This window comes from Pseudorasbora parva, chromosome 17, assembly GCF_024679245.1.
Source record: "Pseudorasbora parva isolate DD20220531a chromosome 17, ASM2467924v1, whole genome shotgun sequence".
NCBI lineage: Eukaryota > Metazoa > Chordata > Actinopteri > Cypriniformes > Gobionidae > Pseudorasbora > Pseudorasbora parva.
In genome coordinates, this window is record NC_090188.1 from 5727744 (window position 1) to 5749764 (window position 22021).

The 22021-nt window shown below is 37.9% G+C and overlaps 1 protein-coding gene across 3 annotated transcripts in view; it reads left to right on the top strand.

The window, feature by feature from the left end:
* The window catches only part of LOC137044569 (arginyl-tRNA--protein transferase 1), a 102786-nt gene that overhangs the window by 69389 nt on the left and 11376 nt on the right, over positions 1-22021 (top strand). For all 3 annotated transcript variants that reach the window (XM_067420627.1, XM_067420626.1, XM_067420625.1), the window contains exon 11: positions 14463-14583. In XM_067420627.1, coding sequence (XP_067276728.1) covers positions 14463-14583 — 121 coding nt within the window. The remainder of the gene's footprint in view (positions 1-14462; positions 14584-22021) is intronic.

Below are 22021 nucleotides of genomic sequence, written 5' to 3' on the forward strand. Positions count from 1 at the left end.
CTTGTATTAATTCTAGCGTGGAATTATTCTACAATATTCACTCATCATGACAGTAAAATAGGGCATTCTAGTCAATCTACTACAGTATTTCCTCTCTCAATCAGTAGAAAATGTGGTGAACACCTGGTCATGCATGTCAAAAAAATACCGTCATATACCGCCAAACCGATATAATTTAGAAAAATACTGTAATATTAATTTTTGGTCATACAGCCCAGCACTAGTCACAAACTACCTTATAACCAATCATGTCAATGTGGTTTAGCATATCATTAACTTGAGTAAAAGTTGACAGAGTGGGTCTCTGAGCTGGTGGGAGTGGAGGCGGGGCTCATTTGCATATTCATGAATCTGCGTATGCTAAATGAAGCAATGGTGTACAGTTATATTCAAGCTATTTTAAGGCATGAAGACTTTTTTTTCACAGGAATTTTTTTTAAATGTGTCATTTTGGTGATAATGATTGACTACAGGGGGACTTTAATAAGTCTTAAGAAGTTCATATTGAATGGATGTTTGACTCCCTTAAGGTTTTGTAAACAAATATTGCACAAGGGTAGAATGACATGAATAATGTTATTTTAGTTACTAAAATATTTACAAGTGCTTAATATATTTGTCTTTTAGGTCTTAGTTCACTTTGACTGTTTTTTTAAGACCCCAGCCAAACTGAATATTTTTTTATATTTTTTTAGCGCACAATAAGCCTTATTTATGCTTTGGCTGGAGTGTGGCATAAATTCAGCAGTAGCTGCTCTTTGTGTGGTTTTTGGGTCGATGAGATGGATGAGAGTTCACATAATGCACTACTGTACTGGAAAAGCATTAACATGCACATTGCATTTGCTTAAATTAACTTATTTAAATGGCAGTAAGAAATTTAAAGTGCACAATGGTTGCGTTTTCTCAGATAACTGCGACAAGCCCAATCACATACACATTGAGCATCCCTAAATAATAAATAACCCACATTTATATGTCTATTCGTTTAGCACGTTGACACAGTGTGGTAATAGAGGCGACGTGTTTTATGTGTTTACATTGAGGCCCAGGTTCAGCGCACTTACCCCTGCTCCCCCCATCAGGAGCGCTGACATGACGACAGACCTCCGGGGTCAGAGTTGAGAGGTCGGGTCAGACGATTTAGTCTCGGCAGTGAAAGAGAGAAACGATAGATGGCGGGGGAAGGGGGTTCGGTGAGGGAGGTGTGAAGGTCACAGGGCTGGAAAATGAGAGTTTAGATCTGATGTCGGGGTGAAAATAGCCAGAGCGGCCCAGCTGCCAGCGCACTGTTTGCCTTGCCATTAACTCGCCCTTGGTTTATTTTCAGAGCCTTGGATTCAGCCACTTTGTCTGAGGTGACAGGGCCTGCAGTCCTTATAACATATAGCACGCTTTGATATATAGAGCATGGAACAAAGAGCAAGCAAAGAGGTTTTTTCCTGTAGAAGTATTGAAATGAAACGTGGGATTCTTGTGTTTTGCATAAACAAAAGATATTACTGTGTTCATCGCCTTGTGATGTGTTTTCTATGGAAGCTTGTTTCTGATAAAAAATAAAACAATAAAGTTAATTGTCACTTCTCAGAATTCAGACTTTTTTTCCTTGCAGTTCTGACTTTATATCACACAATTCTGACTTTATATCACACAATTCTGACTTTATATCTCGCAATTATGACTACATCTCGCAATTATGACTACATCTCGCAATTCTGATTTTATCTCTCACGATTCTGACTTAATAAATCGCAATTATGACTAACTCGCAATTATGATTTAAAAACTCAAAATTCTTACTTAATAACTTGCAATTATGACTATATCTTGCAATTCTGACTTAATAACTCACAATTCTGACTTTATAACTCTCAATTAGGACTTTATAACTCGCATTTGTGACTATTTTGTAATCATGACTTTATGACTCACAATCCTGACTTTATATTATGCAATTATGACTTTATATGTTAACTCACAATTGTGAGAAAAGGCTGGCGAGAAAAAATCTTTTAAAATGTTTTATTCTCTGGCAGAAACAAGCTTTCATAATTTTCTGTTTTGGTGTCTGTAAGGCTGAAGTTTGGTGCCAGTAAAACAGTTTAGGTGGTTTTGTATTATTGGTAGGTTAGGTTTTAAACATTTGTGTATAAACAATATTCAACATTTGCTATGTTTTTAAAGCCAAAGTCCTGTCAGATCGTAAACTCTCTTGCAGTTGTTGTTGTAGGTGAAAACGTGGCACAAATGTGGGGCTAATTTCCATACAAGCTTTATTTTTGGGCGTGCGTCTACTAAGCCGGATCAAAGATGTCTGGAGTGAAAAGCACTTAAGGAAGGTGAGTGTTAAATCTGTGAGACCGCAGTGCTTAAGCCACCCGCCAATAAACGCCAGGAGAGATAGAGAGATAAAACGAACCTTGGGAGGCTGTGCCTGTAAAACACTGCCCTCCGAAACGTGATCCTGTAAAAATATTTTCCCATCATTAAGCTGTCATCCACGAACCGTTGATACACAGCTCGGCCAGGCACTAGGAGTGAGTGTGTATTTGTGTGTGTATGTCTGTGGAGGCATTAGTTAGCAGTCAGGACGCTGTATTTATTTGAATTCTGTCCCTTGGTAATGTGTCGAGTGAGGCGAAACGACTCTCCCAACGTTGTGTGTTTAAACTGCAGGTTTGTGTAAATGTCTGAGTTTTCAGTGTGGTTTGATGCTCTCCTGAGGACCGGTGTGCGGTACTTTGTATGCATGCCATAGTTTAGTATGCATAGAGAGGGAGGGGTTCTTTGTTTACACTCGTCTGTCAGAGAACACCTCTCCTCTGCCCATTTATAAAGCCTCGTTCCGACCGCTGTTTGTGTGAGTGCATGTTTACATGTGTCATTCAGCGGCGTCTGCCCTGATGTCAGCTCTTACAGGGCGGTCTTGCCATCTGTGCAGCGTTAGTGAGTGCCAGAGAAAGTCGAGATGAGGCAGAGATTGTGAATAGAGGGTCAGTTTGAGGAACAATAAAAGGGTTTTCTTTCTGACCTTCATCTTAGTCCAGGTCAACCCCTTTTTTAGTGCTAGCTAGATTTTAAAAACCTTTATCAGTAGAGTTCTGCAGTGATTACTTATTTTTGTAGGCCAATCTAGATGTTGCTGTAGCATTACACTGGTTCCCTCAACAACAAAAAACAAAACAATAGGTTTTCTTTTGGATTATTGCTGAAAATAAGCTCTGTGATTCCTACATTTTTTTTAAAATCAAGATTTCCTTAACAGGGCTGTATACTGATGAGTTGGAAGAGTTTACCACAATAGATTAGACAATCATCAACACTTAGTGAGTTTAAAAGGCATTTAAAAACCTTTTTTACGTTATCTTTTGATCATACATGAATGTCGAGGTACTGTTGTGATAAGTATCGGTAGAGTCTGAAGATGTTTTAAGTTTAAGAGTCTGAGAGTAGATATTCTGCATAATTTTTATTTATTGTTATTTGTGTTTGTTATATTTTAATGTCTTATTGTTTGTACAGCACTGTGGTCAACCTTGTTGTATTATTATGTGCTATATAAGTAATAAATAAATTAGAATTGAATAAGTTTACGTGTATGACATGACATTTAATGTCCCTGACTGCCTCCCACTTATCTCACTTGTTTGCCTTTATCCAGACATGTGAAAAAAAGCATGAATGCCGTTTTACTGATGTATTTAATGTTGTATAAATTATGTAAATGATGTTGGATAATGATGTATAAAATGTCAAAATATCTGGAGCTTGTGTTCACCACAGACTCCAAAAAGCCCATTGACTTTGTGACGATGGAACTGAAAAGCACAGAAATGCGATCTCGTTTTGAATATAACACTGATGAAAGCGAGGCTGTGAGGGATAGTCTTTACAATATAGCACGCACTGTGTAAATGTCTTGGATTACCTAATTTTTACACTTTAAAACAGTTTCATAGAATTTTTGTCGCTGCATGTTGGGATATGATGGTTAGGAAAGTTTCCCACTGGTTAATCATCGGGGGATGTTGGAGTTTTGCACCTCGATTTTTAAATTGGTAATCCGAAAGCGAAAATAAAAAGTGCACAGCCGCACGGGTATTCATAACGGTGCAGAGCGATGATTTTGAAGTGGAACAAAATGTTGTTTTTGTTAAACAACCCATTGAACGCACAGCCTCGTTCATTCCTGTCAAAAATTAAATATGCCTCTACCTTAGTAAGGTCTATTTCTTACGCAAACACTTCTAGCTAAATTTCATGCATGCATTGCTTTCTCAATGTTACTGCAAGAGGCACTGTAGTGGACATTAGCGCAAATCGTTGACATGTTTATAGAAGATAACTGAATAGTAAGATATGAGTTTAGTGCACAGACATTTGAAAGTATCTCTATCGCCCCCTTTGGCAGTATTGCAAAATGATTGCATTCGCGTCTACTTTTTGTAGGTCCGTATGGCTCGGCATCTGATCTCAATTCCGCCTCTTTAGTGACTATTTCAGTTGTACTTGTCAACTCTGTTTAACCTACAATTTAAACAATACACACAACATGGCAACTGTGTTTGCTCTTTGTGTGTATCTCAAAGCCAAGATAAGATACCAGTGGGTGAAAGCAAGTGTGCACTTGTGTCTGTCACTGCACAGACCTGTCCTTGTTCCTGTGTGTGTTTGCCATTATGTCAGAAGGGATAGGCCAGGCATTGTTCGGCACTATAGAGCAGGAGAGACTGTGAACAGCATAGTAAATGTTTAGACAGGTTGCAGTTGGAATTCATGAGTGCAGTGCACACTTCTTTCTTTTTTTACTGTGTGTATCATTGTTACTATTGCTCATACTCGAGGTTAGGGGTTTGTTCAGACACACCAACATTGTGTCTGTGACTTTAGCATGGTCTAACGCCACTCACATTTTCTTCAGAAAAATACTGTATCTAGTTTCTCTCATTATGTCTTTTCAGCCTGTAGCTTCCTATGAATACTTCTAAAAAATGAAATGGACCTCTACAGAGGAAATAGACCCCAGATGTGCATGAAATCCCAGTGAATGGTGAAAAGCCGACACCCCGCCTCGATTTAGACCCCCTCGGTTCGCAGTGGGAGGGTTTAGTTCCCTCAGTGGCCCACAATGGCCTTTAGGACCCAGTTTGTGGTTCAATCTGGATTTGACCTGTGGGTTTAACTACATTTTGTGGCAGATTTACAATATTGGACACAATTTTTTTTTAAATGTAGGTTTTTATTTTGTTTTAAACAAAGCCTTAGTAAGTATAAGAGACTTCTTTCAGAACCATTAAAAACATTCCAAACTTCCACTCCAAATTGGCAGATTTGTCTGTTTTTCAGTTCAATCTTTGAGATCTTTAAGCATAATATTTATTTTGGTACAAGACTTTCATAGATTCTAGATTAATGAAAAGCAGTTAAAGTAGATGAAATTAAAGCGTTTTAATGAATTTTATAATGTGTGACCGTTTTTTGTTGCTTGTTTTCTGTAGGTCGTGGTTGACTTTAAGGTAAAGAGTGCTCAGATCAGCTTGTGTAGACGTCTTCTCTCCCTACAGCGAGAGTTGAGGTGTTATCTTTCACAGAGATTCCTAGCCAGCAGTGAAGTTGAGGATTTATGCCCCTGATTAATAGCTTTTCTAATAAATCTCAGGTATGAACCCTGCGGTGCGCCCCAGCCGGAGGGGTGGAGGTTGTTTGGAGTGAAAATTAGCTTTTTTTTCTCCCTTAAGACCCTCTCATAGAAGATGCAAAACTGACATTATATTGCAGTTAGTGCCTTTATATAATATCTTTTGAGCATTCATCCTTTATGGTTGATTTACCTTAGGATGCACAGATCTAAAAAAAAACAAAAAAAACACCAATAGTCGATATTTATTCTAATGTTTGGTGGCCATATTTGACAGCCATACATTTTGCTTTTGGGTTGGTTTGAGTTTTTTTCTTTTCTTTCTCCATTTTTTTTAAACTTTCAAATAGAGGTGCATGATATTGGGAAAAACCTGCATTGCGATATTTAGTTTTTCTGCGATTATATATTGCAGTATAACAACAATTTCACCAGATGATTTGAATATCTATCTTTAAAAATAATGAATCATTCTAAAATAATTAGGCTGATTTTGTTGGGCCTTACAGCATAGAAAATAATAAACAAATTACAAGCATAATTTGATTAAATACAGTAGAAGAAAGATACAATTGAAATAAGCAGGGCTTTGTTTTTCATGCAAATCTAATAGTATTCAGTCACAGAGATTGAATAATCAAATATAAAATAAGTCACTGTATAAATGAAAAATAACTAAGATAATTTATACAATTTATCTTTGTTAAAGCTACAAAAGTAACCCTGAAGAAGGCAGTTTTGGGCCGCTACACGTGGGTTGTTTTTCACCCCACATGTCATTTAAATTTTCTATTATGAAATAGCCAGTTAAATAAAGGCTTTTTAATCATTTGAAGAAAAGTGCCTTGGATTTGGACCTTTGTTCTACAAAAGTAACTCTCATTTGTTGGTTGATCACCATTGGTGACAAACAGCTGCGGGTATATTAGGCTTCTGTCCCTTTAAGACAAATGCACAGACACAGATCTGTTTTCTTTCTCAATTGTTTACAACACATAATCAACTGTTTACAAGGATTCTCACAGAGACAGGCAATTTGACTTCATTTTGTGGGCAAGTGTGTGTCCATTTAAGTTCAAAAGAAAGAGATGATAACCTGAATTTGGCGTTCACATGCTGTCTGCATTGATCTGTGTGTGAGTCTTCTGCACTTGATGCCTGACTCGACTTAAAAGATGAGATAAACTTTAATTTGCAATTAATCTGTGAATCACATGCATTCTGAGCCGGGGTACAGCTGGCCCATACAGACCACGGATCAACTACGATCCCTATACTTGACAAATCGCACATCCTGTGTGACTGTCGATATTGATGCTAAAATGATATATCGTACAGCCCTACTTTCAAACTATGCTCTATTAAGCCAACGTTCTTGACAGACATTCCTTTACAAGTTAAACATACTTCTAACGCTAACATATAATTTTACTTTCTTGAATTCTGTTTGGTTTTTCTATTCAAATTCAATTAAATCGGAATTTATATCTTGAGCAGCTAGACCTTTACAGTAAAATGCAATACAGTGATAATTATATATGATCATTTTGAGAGAATCCCATGAAAACATTATAATTTACAATAAAAGAATGGACATTTGTTGTGGGAAAACAAGCCCCGGTCACAAGTATATATTGTGCATCCTTGATGAAACCAAGACATACCTGCATGTCCATGTTTCTTCTCCATCGCAAAGGTTTCATGTAATCCAGTCCTCCATGACGTTGCATCTCTTATTGCCACATCCATGTGTATGTTTTTGGAACTTTCTGATTTATTATTGTGTTTTTTTTTTTTAAACGGCTATTCATGCAACATGACGAAAGGTGCTTCTCAAACACAGTTCTTGTTTTCTTTTCTTTATCCTCTGTATTCCTCACTATGGTGATGTCAATGAGGCTTAGCGAGTGCGGGCCGTCTGTCAACATTACCTTCATTGTCGTGTGAAAGCAGGCTGGCAGGAGGACTTGAAGACGGATGGCGCTGTGTTCATCGTGCCATTCTTTTAAACAAACACTGGGGAGTGAGAAATGCAGACAGAAACACACGAATTAAACTGGTTTCAATTTGTCCTTTTAGCAGTCATAGTTCACTTCACTTTCCCCCCCCCCTCTGTGCTTATGAACTGATGTTGGATCCGAGCTCGTACCCTCAGACTCTTAACCACATCCTGCCTCAGCAGAAGACAAAAGTGGCTCCGGATCAGCTGGAAAGAGCGGGACAGAGAGCATGTCGTTTCTTGCCATTTTTTCTTACCTGGCCTTCAGCCTGTGATATCACATCCTCCTCTGATAGCACTTCGCTGAGCTAGCAGAACCGACAGATTTATGGATGCAAAAGGGGGAAAAAAATCTCCACGTGGTTATTTTTTTTCTCGTTTGGCTTTTTTAGTTTTAAGCATCCCATGATACCCTCTGCTATCATTTTAGAGACAGGCGTCAGCTTGATCAGTTTACCTGCAGATAACAAGAATGGATTTACAGTAGATTTGGAAAACAAATCTTGATTTTTCTTGACGTTCAGTTCTGTTAGTGGTTTATGGAACATCTGTATTGTTTCGCAGAATATCCTAATAAAAAAAATGCAATAAAAGAGTTAGAGGTGTTATGACAACGAGCACACACTTTATTTTCTGTCAGTTGTGCGTGTGAATCAACGCTCCACTCTAAAGCGGGATTCATTCTTCTGTGTAAATGCGCTTTTTTGTGGTATATATGGAACAGAACAGATGTGATGCTCATGACACTGCTCACAGAAAAAAACTGAATCCAAACTGTGTTTGAAGAAATAGTTCACTGCAAATTGTAAATGTACTCACCCTCACCTGTTGAAAAGAAATTGATTAGTGCAGTGAAAGTTATTTCCCTCTGTACAATAACATTCAAACTTTGGGATTTTGAAAGTAAAACATGCTTTTATTTAGCAATGATTTATATTTCAAAAATGCTGAACTTTCTATTTGTTATAAAATAACTTTTTTGAACTTTGATAATAAACATTTCTGTTTAGCCAATCATCATATTCAAATGATTTCTGAAGGATCATGTGACACCAGAGATTGGAACAATGAAGCTAAAAATTCAGCTTTGATCACAGGAATAAATTACATTTTAACATATTCAAATAGGAAACGGTTATTTTGAATTGTAATAATATTTCACAATTCTGCTGTTTGCTGTCTCAAATAAATGCAACCTCGCAGAAGAGACTAAAAAAGAGACCAACCCCAAACTTTTGAACTGTAGAGTAAATTCTGTAATGTTAATGGGGACTAGTTTTTTAAAGCCTCAAAAAGAATGCAAAACATCATAAAAGTAGTCTGTATGTCTACATACGCCCTAGTTCTCTGAGTCATGTGAACTATTTGTGCATTGCTACTTTTACGTCCTTTTTTGAATGTTCCAGATCTCATTCATTGTAATAGCAAGGAAAAGACAGAATCTTGTAACATAATTGTTTACAGTTGTGAACTATATCAAACTTAACGTCACAATCACATCACAATCATTTTACAAACATTGTCCATTTATTCTTCTTCAAAAGGACTTAAAAATACAGAAACGCTAAGGTGGTACTTAAGTGAAATTAATGTTTGAAATATTCAATCCCTGATTTGAAAAGCAAGGAGATGGGGCGATCTTTGTAGCAAGCACTTGCGTGCAAACACTGAATCTTTGAGAGCGGTTTAGGGACAGGCTATGAGGAGAGAAGGCCTTTGGTGCGGCAGTGAGCTCAGCCTCGAGACTCGTGGCCAACAGAGCCGTCAGGGAAGTGGAACAGACGCAGAGATAATGACCAGCCAGACTCCATCTCTCTGTCTCTCTCTCTCTCGTCTTAACTCTTTGACAGCCTTTATCCAAGTGTCTTCTGCATGAACCGTTCTGACTCCCCCGAGATCACAGGCTTCTGTAAGTATGTGCTAACTGCAGAGTTTCCTTACCACGTTTCTACAGCGCCACAGTAAAAGAAATATTTTTCCAGAGATGTTAGCTTGCAGTCTAAATTATGATGAGGTATCACGTATTGTGAAAAGGCCAATGTCTTTCTATTGCATATTACGCATTTCTATTGTCTTCACTGGCTGCACAAAACAGTGTAGCCTTACTCATGAACAACATGACTCTTATGAGGTGATTCATTTGAGGAATTTGTCAAAAATATTTACAGATGGTGCCAAAATGAACCCAAGAACTGTTTGTATACTGCCAATGTATACAATGCGCATTGACATACACAATTGGAACAGAGTTTAAGGGCCCTGTTTTAACAATCTGAGTGCATGGTCTGAAGCACACGGCACAGATGCACTTAGTCCGAATCCACTTTTGCTAGTTTAGCAACGGGAAAAAGCACCAGACCCATGGTCCAAAAGGGTTGTCCCTAGTCTCTTAATGAGTCATGGGTGTGTTTTGGGCATAACATGCAATAAACCAATCAGAGTCTCATCTCCCATTCCCTTTAAAAGCCCGCCTATAGGCACATATTACTAACGCACCCTTAAAATAACACAAAAAATACTATGATGGTTCCTCAAGAATACAGTTCCTCAAAATAGCAACGTACCAACAATGCTCCTGAACACACCTCTTTTCAGACCAGCACGGCCATAGGCGAACAGATGGGCGTGAGTGCATTTGCTATTTAAACAATGTGGAGCTGGATGTGAAAATGATAACTGCGGTGAGCTGAAACTAGCACACAAAAAAACACTTGCAGCGTGCCTGCCGTTGCATTGCGCCGGGTGTATGACAGTGTGTTTTTGTTTGTTCTCTAAAAGAAATGAAGGAACCAGAATCATTCAGTGGAATTTTTCTCCCATCTGTAGTTCTAACCAACTTAGCCATTTAGCCATCATCTGGCTTTCTGACTCTTGCTCCTGCTATTCTGTTTCTATGGTTGTCAAAAGTGTCGGAGAATCATTTTCCTCATCGTATTCCGGGAAAGGGTATGTTTCTCAATGGCTTCAGACCTGTTGAAACAGGCAGCGAGTCCCTCACTGATGGCAGCAAGCATGTCCAGAGGGCAGTTACTGACATCGGCCCCTAATTGTACACTTCTTCATCCCCACTGCATGCATCTGTGTTCCCATGCAGTTAGACATGGCTGTATTAGTGGTAGTTGATTGGTGGTGAGTTGAAGCAGAACTGATAAACAGCTGTGTTTCGTTTCTGAATGAATATCTCTTTTCCAGCGACTCAATCTGGTGTACCAATGATTAAATGGTCCATTCATAAAGAGATCCATTTACTTAATTCCTGAATGAATCAGCCGCTTGAATGAATTTAATGAATGACTCAATAACTTACTAATTTAGACAAGTAGATGCAAACTCGCAATTGTAAGACATAAAGTCGCAGTTATCTTTTAAAATGTTTTATTTTGTGGCTGAAAAAAGCTTCCATAGGCAAGAGTGTGTCTGCAAACAGCATCAAGTTTGATGAGTGTGACGAAAGGCTGTGGAGAAAGCCCTTATATAGAGATAGTTTGGGTGTGTTTTATGCAAATGACTAACCTCATGCATACGACCACTTATTTAAAAGTCTCTAATTCTTTGTGCGTACAAACATGAAGTAATCTGTAATTATTAGTGAATGAGACTTATTGTCTCTTGCACTTCATTTATTCAGTTTTATATTAATTTTATATTTATTTTCTGGAATTTATTTAACTGGTTTAAAATCATAAGTTAAGACACTTTTTGGACTGGTTGTCTTGTTAAATTTGTCATCTGCTTGTTCTGGTTACTTTCTGGTTTTCTCCATAAATTGGACATTGCATCTTTGCAAAATCTCTTTACAGGCTCTTGCATGTACCAGCAGATTCAGGGCATGATTGCAAGCTGCACATTTAAGGGCTGTGGCGTGTGACATTTCACTTAAGCATATCTGTAGCACATCTTTTACATTAAAGGGATCATCATATGTGACCCGTACTGGCAAAAGGAATGCGCTCTGGATAATTTGGAGCTAAAGGCAAAACAAGTGAATAATTTTGAGGTTTTCACCAAAATTAGTTCATTAAGCCCTTTTCTAGTGATCCCAATGCTCCAATTAGCAATTAAACATTTAAAAGTATCTTTATTTGTACGTTTTCTGAGAGGAGTACCTTTCCCTTGTCCATGAAAAAAAATCTCACTCGCACTGACTGACAGATCCGATGCATCACAGTCCAGCGGGGGCAGGGGGAGAGGGGGGCAATCGAACTCTGGTTCGGTCCAGGCAATCGAACCAAGTCTGAAAGCACCCTAATTCTGCCTTATATATTTGAACCAGAAACTGATTCAGAACTAAAAGAGGAAGAGAGAATTATACAGGGTGCGCACAGACATACACATAATCATACATTTTTCCTATAGATATGGTGTTGTCTTGTGTGTGTCAATTTTGGTGTTATCACCAAGAATTTTTGGGTATGGTTGCTAGGTGATTTTGTTTTGGAACCTTCAGGATACTTTTTAAAATTGACTTTGCTGACTCTTATCGCCTTTAAATTGTTCAGTCATTTTTTATCTAATTCAAACAAATCATGGGTTTTGAAAAACTAAATAAAAAAAACGATAAATATATATATATATAAATAAATAATATTAGGGATGGAACAATAGAGTTAGTCCACAGTTCAATACATACCTCGGTTTTTAAACACTGTTTTCGGTTTGGTGTTTTGCTTCTTTTTTTATTCTATTTTTAGGCGACAGGAACAGAAAGTCATTAGTAATACTCTTTCTTTATTATGTAAAAGACTTGAAAAATCTTTCTTAAACTTAAAAAACAAAACTTAAACTTAAAAAACCTTGTACACATTCCTAGTTTATTGTATAATATAAAATAAATATATATAAAGATTTACAGTAGCAGCTCAGAGCTTTACAGCAGCATTTAAGTATTAAAATTGAATGAATAAATGTAGGTTAAAATTAAAACTACATAGTCTTCAACATACAATATACATTGATTAAAAGCTACTTTATTATTACTTTATTCAAGAGCAGTGAGTGATTTTCTTTTTGTCTTTTGTTGTTTTATTAACATCATTTTAGATGTGAACTGTCCCTTTTAAGGACAAGGGTTCACTCTCACTGCGCTGCTAAGACCTGCTCGCATTTTAAATACAGACACACGCAATTTTACTTTCACTTTAGACATAACCAACTGTGTTTATATATGTTAACTTTGTGTGTATGTTACAGTATTAGCGCAGTAAGACTACTTAGTCCAGTAATCACGTGTATTTGACAGTCGCATGTGCCCAGCGCATGTCAATTTTGCCAGCACTCTGGTCACATATTCTACACTTTTATTGCATTTTATTCCTTCACCCCTGACGTCTATTATAACATTAATCAAGGTTTCTTGCACCAGAAGTTGTGATTTTTCTTTGCATGACCATTATCCATCTGCTCTCTGATCCTGTTTGTGAAACTGTACCTTTAAAGCTACACTGTGTGATATTTTCCCCCATCTAGCGGTGTAAAGGTATATGACCATCCAGTGATTATTCGTTTCTGTTCCTCTCAATTCCGATTTCGTTTTAACTCCTACGGTGGCCGATTTAGTCCAAGATTAACATGGCTTCCAGTTCAACCTCGTCCATGAGTGCCATCGAGAGTTAAAACGCGAAAGGCGAAGCTTGAATTTACGGGTATGTCCCTCTTTGGCTAATGTACTTTCAATATGGAGGAGCAACATGGCGACCAGCATTCGAACCCCTCACCCGTATGTATTTTCAATGGCATATTATAAACTTACGAGAATACTTTATTACTTGAAAGAAGTAAATATACATTAATGAGCACATATATTTTTGAAAGAAGTAAGTGTTTTTTGCTAAGAATAAACTAAAAAAGTTACACAGTGTAGCTTTAAGAATGTTCTATATAAGACCTTAGCGTTTGACAAACCTCTGCATACCTGCACAGCTCTTTCTGTTTTTTCCCCTCTTTTTTTCAAAAGAGAAAGAAAAATCCTGTCTTTTAATGTTTATCCTTCTAGAATTAATACTATACTGTATTTTTCACAATTATGTGTTTTACATGTTCCTTTAATGCTTTATTAGAGCTTTCTTTATTCTCTTTCATTTTGTACACGTGCACATGTCTATCTGCGGGCTCGAAAGCAAACAAATGCTCTTTCATTGCTCAGATAAGTCTTCAAATCCAGTGACCCTTGTTCGCTTGTCATCGGACAGCTCTGAATAAGTCACCTCACTCTTTAGGGCTCTGTATAGTCTGCCGATGACAGAGCGATGAACACGAGTGTGAAAGCCTTTCCCTCACTAGCCATCGAACATATCACCGCCACTCATTGCCTTGCCCCACAAAATGCCTTTTATTTACACATTCCACAGGGTCCCTCGTTCCCATGCTGTCCGTCTTGTAAAAACAGGACACATAGTTTCCATCGTGGGTTAATGACGGACGAATCCTGTCGGTAATGTTGAGACTCTCACGAGGCTGCTTCTAGTTTGACCAAATACTGAACTAAACCCTCATAATCTGTGCGGGCTTTAGTGTGTGGGTGCGTGTCCGTACGTGCAGCGTGTCAGTGCACTTTTGCCTTCGCCAGAAATGGCTCAATTGTGTTTGAAGAAATGCAGAGATCTGCACCGAGGCGTTTGCTTGTTTACACTGCGGTCACAGTGGTGTGTGTATATTTGTTTGGCTCTGTGTGACTATCAGCAGTCCCCTAAAAGACACGCAACTCAAGGCCTGAGAAGGCCATCTGCTTTCCCCCTCTTTTTCTCTCCTGGCTTCTCACTAATCGACAGCATTCGACATACCAATGCACTGACCAAGCTCTTTCTCCTCTTGTTTTTGTATTCATAGGGTCAGTACCGGCCTTCAGACCTCCTGTGCCCTGAGACGTACGCTTGGGTGTCCATCGAGAGATGCATTCCCCGCCTTGATATCGCCGCCTACTCTCGTCTCAACGAAAACGCCCAAGCAGGTTAGCCTTCAGTGGGATTTTAAAATGCATGACCAATCAAATCGCCTGTTATGATGCATCTTGCAAGAAAATGGCCAGGTTGTTCAAAGATTAATTTTTGCCAGAGTTTTGATGACAGTTAAGCACATTTTCTCACCTAATTGACATTATTGCATCTGGATGCTTTACTTTGACTTAAAAATATTTTTTTAAACATGATTGAGTTACAGTTGTATTAAAACACAGCATTCAGGAAATTCAACAAATACCAAAATATATTGTTTATTTTTATTCCATATATTTATATTATATATTAATGTTTTTAATTACTGTCCTTAATTTAAACTGTTGTAAGACAAAAATACACAAAATATATTTCCTTTGATTTGAAGTTTTTATTTGCATATATAAATAATAATAATAATACATTAAGATATTATTTTAATAAATTATATTATAATAAATATATTTGTATTATGTTTTTACTATAATTTTAAAATTCTATTTTAATCCAAAAAATATGTTTGTTTCTTCTGCTTTTGATTTTTGGAATAACAAAGATTTAATTGTAATAAATGAATGAATAAAATAAAAATATTATTTTATTATATTATTATATTATTTTTTAATAATATAACATCATTATTTTATAAATATTTTTAAATAATATTTATACCCTTTTTTGGGGGGGGGACTAAATTAAATAAAGTTATAATTATAATGAGAATATAAAAATATTTTAATAATATGCCACATAATTATTTTAATAATATTCATATCATATTTTAAGTCTAGAATAGGTTTTATTTCTAAAATCAAAATATAATTCCCATTTTTCAAAATATAAGACCCTGACATTTTTTTGACATGTGATATTCATGTTACCTGTTCTATTGCACATGTTCAAAAACATCGTGTATTTGAACATGTAAGCATGCACTCAAAAGACACTGGCAGTTCTTCCCTTTTCCAGAGCCAGTCTAACAAGACCTGACAAAGTTTTAGGTCCAGCCAACCTTTCCCTAACACAGCTGACTGCGCTTATCAAATGCAGTCTGTTTAGTGTCAAAATTGCATCAGGTTATTGGACTGTGGGTCAGATTGAGCGAGCCCCGATGGAGATCCATCAACACAAGTGGGTTCGGGAACCACTCCATTTAACCACGTCATGACACTTTACCATCAGTTTGACAAGATCGGTGGAGTCGGTAGGGGCCAACTATAAAATCAATATGTAACAGCAGTTCCCATGACCGTAATTGCACAGTATACGTCATTTGTGTCCGGTTAATTACGGTAGCCGCTCGGCAAACTTGCTTCTCGGGTGCCGTTGCTTTGGAGCTCAATTTGTAAACCGTCAAGTGTGTTTATAGATTTCAGTTCTGTGAACAAAAGGAGGGGTGCACTGGTCCTGCGAAACGTGTGTTGAAATAACAGGACTGGATCCAGGCATGGAGAGCATCCAGGATTCTGTAGCGGCAGTCAAGCGGGGTCAGTGGTGTGGTCTCGGCCCAGAACTCTGGGGTTGATGACGATGATAATAATAATAATAATGTCAGTACCGACAAGCAGACGCCACGCTTGGGTCAAAGAGGGAGGGTATAGAGCTGATGAATAGAAGAGCACTGTAGCTCTTCTTCTTTTTCACTGCTTTTTTGTTTCTCTTTTCCCAACACTAGCAGTAAAACGTTTAGACACACCTTCTCTGTGTTTATTAGTACTGTTTTTCACACTTTAGAATAATAGTAAAGCAATGAAAACTAACACCAGTGGAAGTATGTAGTGACCAAAATAATGCAATCTGTCTTCTATTTGAACTTCGTATAACTGCAAATTCATTGGCATTCATCAGCCACCTTCACAAACTGCATCCTGGGATGCTTTTTAGACTATTTTGAAAGAGGAACATGTATGTTTGCTGGACATTTGTTTATGGTGTTTCCTTCGCTGTGCGCTTCAAACGTCCATTTTAAATATTGTTCAATACAGAGATTCGAACATAGGAATGGTTTGTATTTGTTTAAAAAACTATCAAAAGTACTTTTCAAAATCAAATGAAACAAATTCCAAACTTTTGCCTTGTAGTCCATCTATTTTTTCTGTTTCTTATGCTTAATTAATATTGTAGTTTGTGAAAAGTGTGCGTTACATAGCAGAGTGTAGTCAAGTGGTTGGAGAGATTGAGAAGAGGAAATTGGTCATGCCAGATGAAGAGCAAGATGATTTATTTTTTTCACAAACTCCTCGGATGAGATGGGGGTGAGTAAATGATCAGGAAATGTTCATTTTGAAGTGAACTAATCCTTTAACATTGTCAAAGTCTAAATAAGGCTGGAATTGGTTTGAAATTGATGTCATCCTTAATATTTAAACTCGAGCAGATGAAACTCGCGGTTATATTAAAAGGGCGGGACATTTCCTAAACATGCGGTGCCCATCCCAACAGACTGGTTCAGCTAACCAATCACAGCACATTTCCTATTTTGAAAGGAGTGCCTTAATCGAAAAAGGAACTGTTCGGCACGTTCGAGTCAGATACGCGCGAGAGATGCTGTAATAATTTAAAACATGAAAAATAATGTGTTTTTTGTGAAACAAAATCAGGACTTCGTAAAAGGGAATAATAGGACCCCTTTAACCCCTTGACTGTCAACGTCCCGTATACGAGACGCCTACGTTTCCTTCACTATATTTAACTTAAATCCTAATGTAATCATGAAAAACTATATATTGTTGGAAAGGTCTAACCCTCCTGAAGAGGTGTGTGTCCATTGTTTTATAATAAAAATTACATGATGACAGTAAAATAGTAATTTATGATGAGAGTGACCCTCAAAAAAAAATCTACATCATAACAGCAGTTGTAACCTTTAACTACTTTATAATGAAAATCTTTTCTTATCTTGACAAAACACATAATTTCTTGTCAAAACGCATATAATTTGAAAGGTCTGAGTCTCAATTTTCCATATTTGGTGACTGTTTTATGATGGAAGTGATATTTGGACAGAAATTTACAGGAAAATACATCAAACAAACAATCAATGGAAATTGAATGACACCCGGTGGCTATTTTTGGTATAGCGCCTAAAGAAAAATCTCATGGGGACTTCAATTTTTGTGATATCAAATTCAAATTTGGAACACAATTTGGTTAGACATATGGCTTTGGTTTTATAGTAATTTTATAGTAAAACATTTTTTGTAAAATATTTATTTTATATAAAATAAAAATATTTAGTACTGTATTTTTCATTTTCAATAAATTTAAACTTCCATAACTTTTCTATTGTTTTATATATTGAAATGCTTTCACTTCAGCAATAATCTGCTGATTGTCATCTTTAAATCAAGACCAAACTTAAGTCTATATTCCGAAGTATTCATGAATTATAGCCCTTTAAGTTTGGATAGTGCATTTTCATGACTATTTTCAAAAAGGGGAGTGACAGTTTTTAAGGCAGTAAATAGGTTAAGTAAGAATAGAATACAATAGAATACAATAGAATAGAAAACTTTGTACAGCTGTACAACAAAATTTAGTCTCATTTTGAAAGTGCGTACACATAGGAAAATGTACAGTTAAACAATAGTAAATATGACAGATATGTGCCATAAAATGCAGATATGTGCAGACACATTTGATTGCTTACATATGTATACATAGGTAACGTAGGTGGCATTTAGAGCTTGTACTGCTATTGGATATAAACTGTTTTAGAGTCCTGTTGTCCTGGTTCTAATGGATCTGTAGCATCTGCCTGATGGTAGCAGACTGAAAAGAGAGTGACCTGGATGAGATGCGTCCTTTATGATGCTGTAAGCTCTCGAGGCAGCGGGAAATGTGTAGGTCCTCCAAGGTTGGAAGAGGGCACCCGATATTTCATCTCATCCTGATGACCCTCTGAAGCTGTTTTATACATTACAGTGCAGCTAGAAAACCACACGCAAAGGCAGTAATTGAGAATGCTCTCTATAGTGGAGCGGTAGAAGGATACCACAGACTTTGGGCGATGTTGTTCTTCCTAAGGACCCTCAAAAAGTAGAGTCTCTGCTGTGCCTACTTTTCCAATTCTGTGGTGCTCATGCTCCAGGTCAGGTCCTTTTCAATACGAACTCCCATTAAACGGAAATCTGTGACCCTCTTCACACTGTCCCTGTCAATGAATATGGATTAAATGTCTGTTTTTTCCCTCCTGAAATCAGTGACTTATCTCCTTTGTCTTTGACGTGTTCAGGAGCAGGTCGTTGTCTTTGCACCACACTGACAGCCGCTTCACATTGTCCCAGTAGGCCGACTCATCAGCCCCTGAGATGAGCCCCACTACTGTGGTGTCGTCGGCAAATTTGACAAAGGTGTTGCTGGAGTGGAAAGGTGCTGTCAAATGTATAGAGGGTATAGAGCAGGGGGCTCAACACACAGCACTGGGGGGAGCCGGTGCTGAGACAAAGAGCTGTGGAGATATGGGAGCCCGTTCTGACCCTCTGTGTGCATCCTGTCAGGAAGTCTTTGATCCACAGACTTACCACTAGAGTTAGGCAGACCCAGATCCGACAATTTACACACCAGTATGGGGGAGGATGGTGCTGAACGCAGAGCTGTAGTCCACAAAGAGGAGCCCAGCGTAGTTCCCTTGCTGCTCCAGGTGGCCCAACGCAGTGTGAAGAACTACAGCTACTGCGTCCTCCGTGCACCTATTTTCCCTGTAGGCAAACTGATGTGGATCAAAGGTGGAGGAAGAAATGATAGGATACGTTTCCGTTATTATTTTTTTTTGAAGCACTTCATCACCACAGGGGTGAGTGCTCCTGGCCGGTAATCGTTAATGAATGGTCTTTTGGGCAGAGGGACTATAATGGAGGATTTCAGGCAAGGTGGTACAGAAGAGAGTCATTGGGACATGTTAAAGATTCTGGTAAAGATCCCAGCCAACTGGTCCGCACAGTCTTTCAGCACACGTCCGGAGATGCCATCCGGGCCCACAGCCTTTCTGCAGCACCTCACCTCATGCTCCTCCACAGAGAGGGTGAAACTGAAGTTGCTGTGGGCTGTTGGGTGCTGTATGGCTGAATCGTGTCCATCTTAAAGTGGGCAAAGAAGAGGTTCAACTTCTCTGCCAGCAAGGTGTCATATATAACGTAAATATAGTCAAGTCATCTTTGTTTATATCGAGCTTTTTTACAATACAATTGTTTCAAAGCAGCTTTACAGGGATAACAGGAAAATAATACAACAACGTTTGTTTCGGCTGTACAGCAAATCTAGAAGAAAATAGTAAAAGAGTGTTATAGTTCAGCTTAAGTTCAGTGATCTGTAAAAAAAAAGTTATTTCGTTCGTGATCTATACAGTTAGCCTAAAAATCTATTTTGCCGCGAGTGTCGTCTAGCAACTCTCAATAGACTTCTGAGCTGGAAAAACCAAACTCTGGTCGGGCCAATCACATATCGTGTATAGAGTCGGTGGACGGGGCTTAACATAATGACGGCCGAGTTGCGGAGGTACTGCGTGCTACTAGTAAACACAGAAGCTGGCGAACAGCGGTCTTTCGAATCAGCTTTGGCCGTGACTCTGGAAGACTTGGAGTTAAGCTTTTCTCTGAGAAAAGAACAAAGAACGGCACTGAAGTCATTCTTAAAAAGGGAAGATGCGTTCTGAGTTTTGCCGACCGGATACGGACCAGATCTAACGCCGCTTCACGTTGCTCTGGTTGGTTGTAGCGCTATCCTATCGCGTGCAGAGGGAGTTTGAAAGACAACCGTTTATCCCGCCCGTCGGATTGAGCTGTCAATGGTGAGTTTCCAGACCAAACATCTTGATGTGGGTCTGGCTTGTCAGGCTAGTTCCTCTTCTTCAAGCCTATGGAATCTTTGCCCACAGAACTTCTCGGCTGTAACTTATAAAGTTCTACACATTCCTCACCTGTGCTCGTGTAATGAGGTTGTTTGATAAATATTTTGCCTAATTTGATTATTCACCTATCAATATGAGCACAACTTGTTCTGCAGAATTCCTTTTCCATTACCAGGAAATGCTCTGCAAAAATTCCATCTCAGCCTGTTTTTGACAAACAGTGTTTTTAAATGTAAAAGTGTGTCACTTTTAGATCAGAAAAAGCACTGCTGACGTGCTTCTTATGCAGTTCTTATGTAATTTGAGAGGCACATAGAGTCTCTGTTGTTTAAATATCCCAGATAAATCAGGATGTCCCACTCGAGCCCACAGCAGAGGTGTAGGAGTGTTTGTGCTAATGTAAGTCTCTGCACAAAGATCACAGATAGGTATTCGCTGTTTAAAACACATGGTTTATAGAGACGTTTCTTCATATTTAATGCTGGATGATACGGATAAAGGGATGCCACAGACGGCATTGTCGTCACCCCGGACAGACGACAATGCATTTATTTTCCTTCTCGTTGTGATCTTTATCCAACCATACCCTCATGTGTGTTTAATGTCAGACATCCCTCTGAACGTAATGTTGAAGGGAGAGTTCACCTAAAAATAAAAAATCTGTCATTATTTACTTACCCTCATTTACTCTCCCACAGTTATTCCATACCTGTGTGCTGTTCATATACTATTCAAGTAGGTGGTCTGTAAGTTTTTTTTTTATGTCAAAGAAGTCTCTTATGTTTACTAGGGCTTCATTTATTTGATCAGCAATACAGTAAAACAGTAATAATGTGAACTATTATTACAATTTAAAATAACTCTTCAATTTTAAAATATAATAAAAAGAAAATTTAAAAAAATTCCACCTATGGTGGAAAAGCAGAATTTTCAGTTTTCAATGTTTCAAATTGGCTGGTTAGGAAACTTTTCAAAACCAGCGTTTATTTAAAATATACATTTTGTTTGATTGTTGTAATATAAAATGTCTGTACTTTTGTGTCAATTTAATGCATCGTTGCTGAATAAATATTCAATATATGCAATAAATAAGTATTAATAAAAATAAAAAAAACATTTGAACCCCAAACTTTTAAACTACGTTGAACTAATTTGTACTTATTGGAGCTCTGCAGCCCGTGGTTATGACACATGTCAAATGTGAAGATTCATAAATCTTTTTAAAGAAAAAATCATCATAATGATTTTTTATGATTTTTTTTTTCATTTCTGGGTGATCTTTTCCCTATGAGCAATAGCATTTATTTGCATCAGAGGTTGATCTCACCCATCTGATCATGGCTGTTAGCACACTTTCCTTTTCATCAGGTATATCTGTCTTCACATTTGATCCCGTCAGCCCTGTAAACACACTGGGGCAAGTGTAAGTGTGCCTGTACTTCTCTTGTGTGTAAATATTTAAGTTATAGCTGAGCGTCTGGATGTTAAATGGAGCGAGGGTGAGGTAAGGGTCAAGGAGAGATTATGTTCATGGTCAGCAGATCCTCACAGCACTGTGTGGCGTTTGAACTCGTCTCTGATGAAGAGGGTGTCAGAACTCTATGATC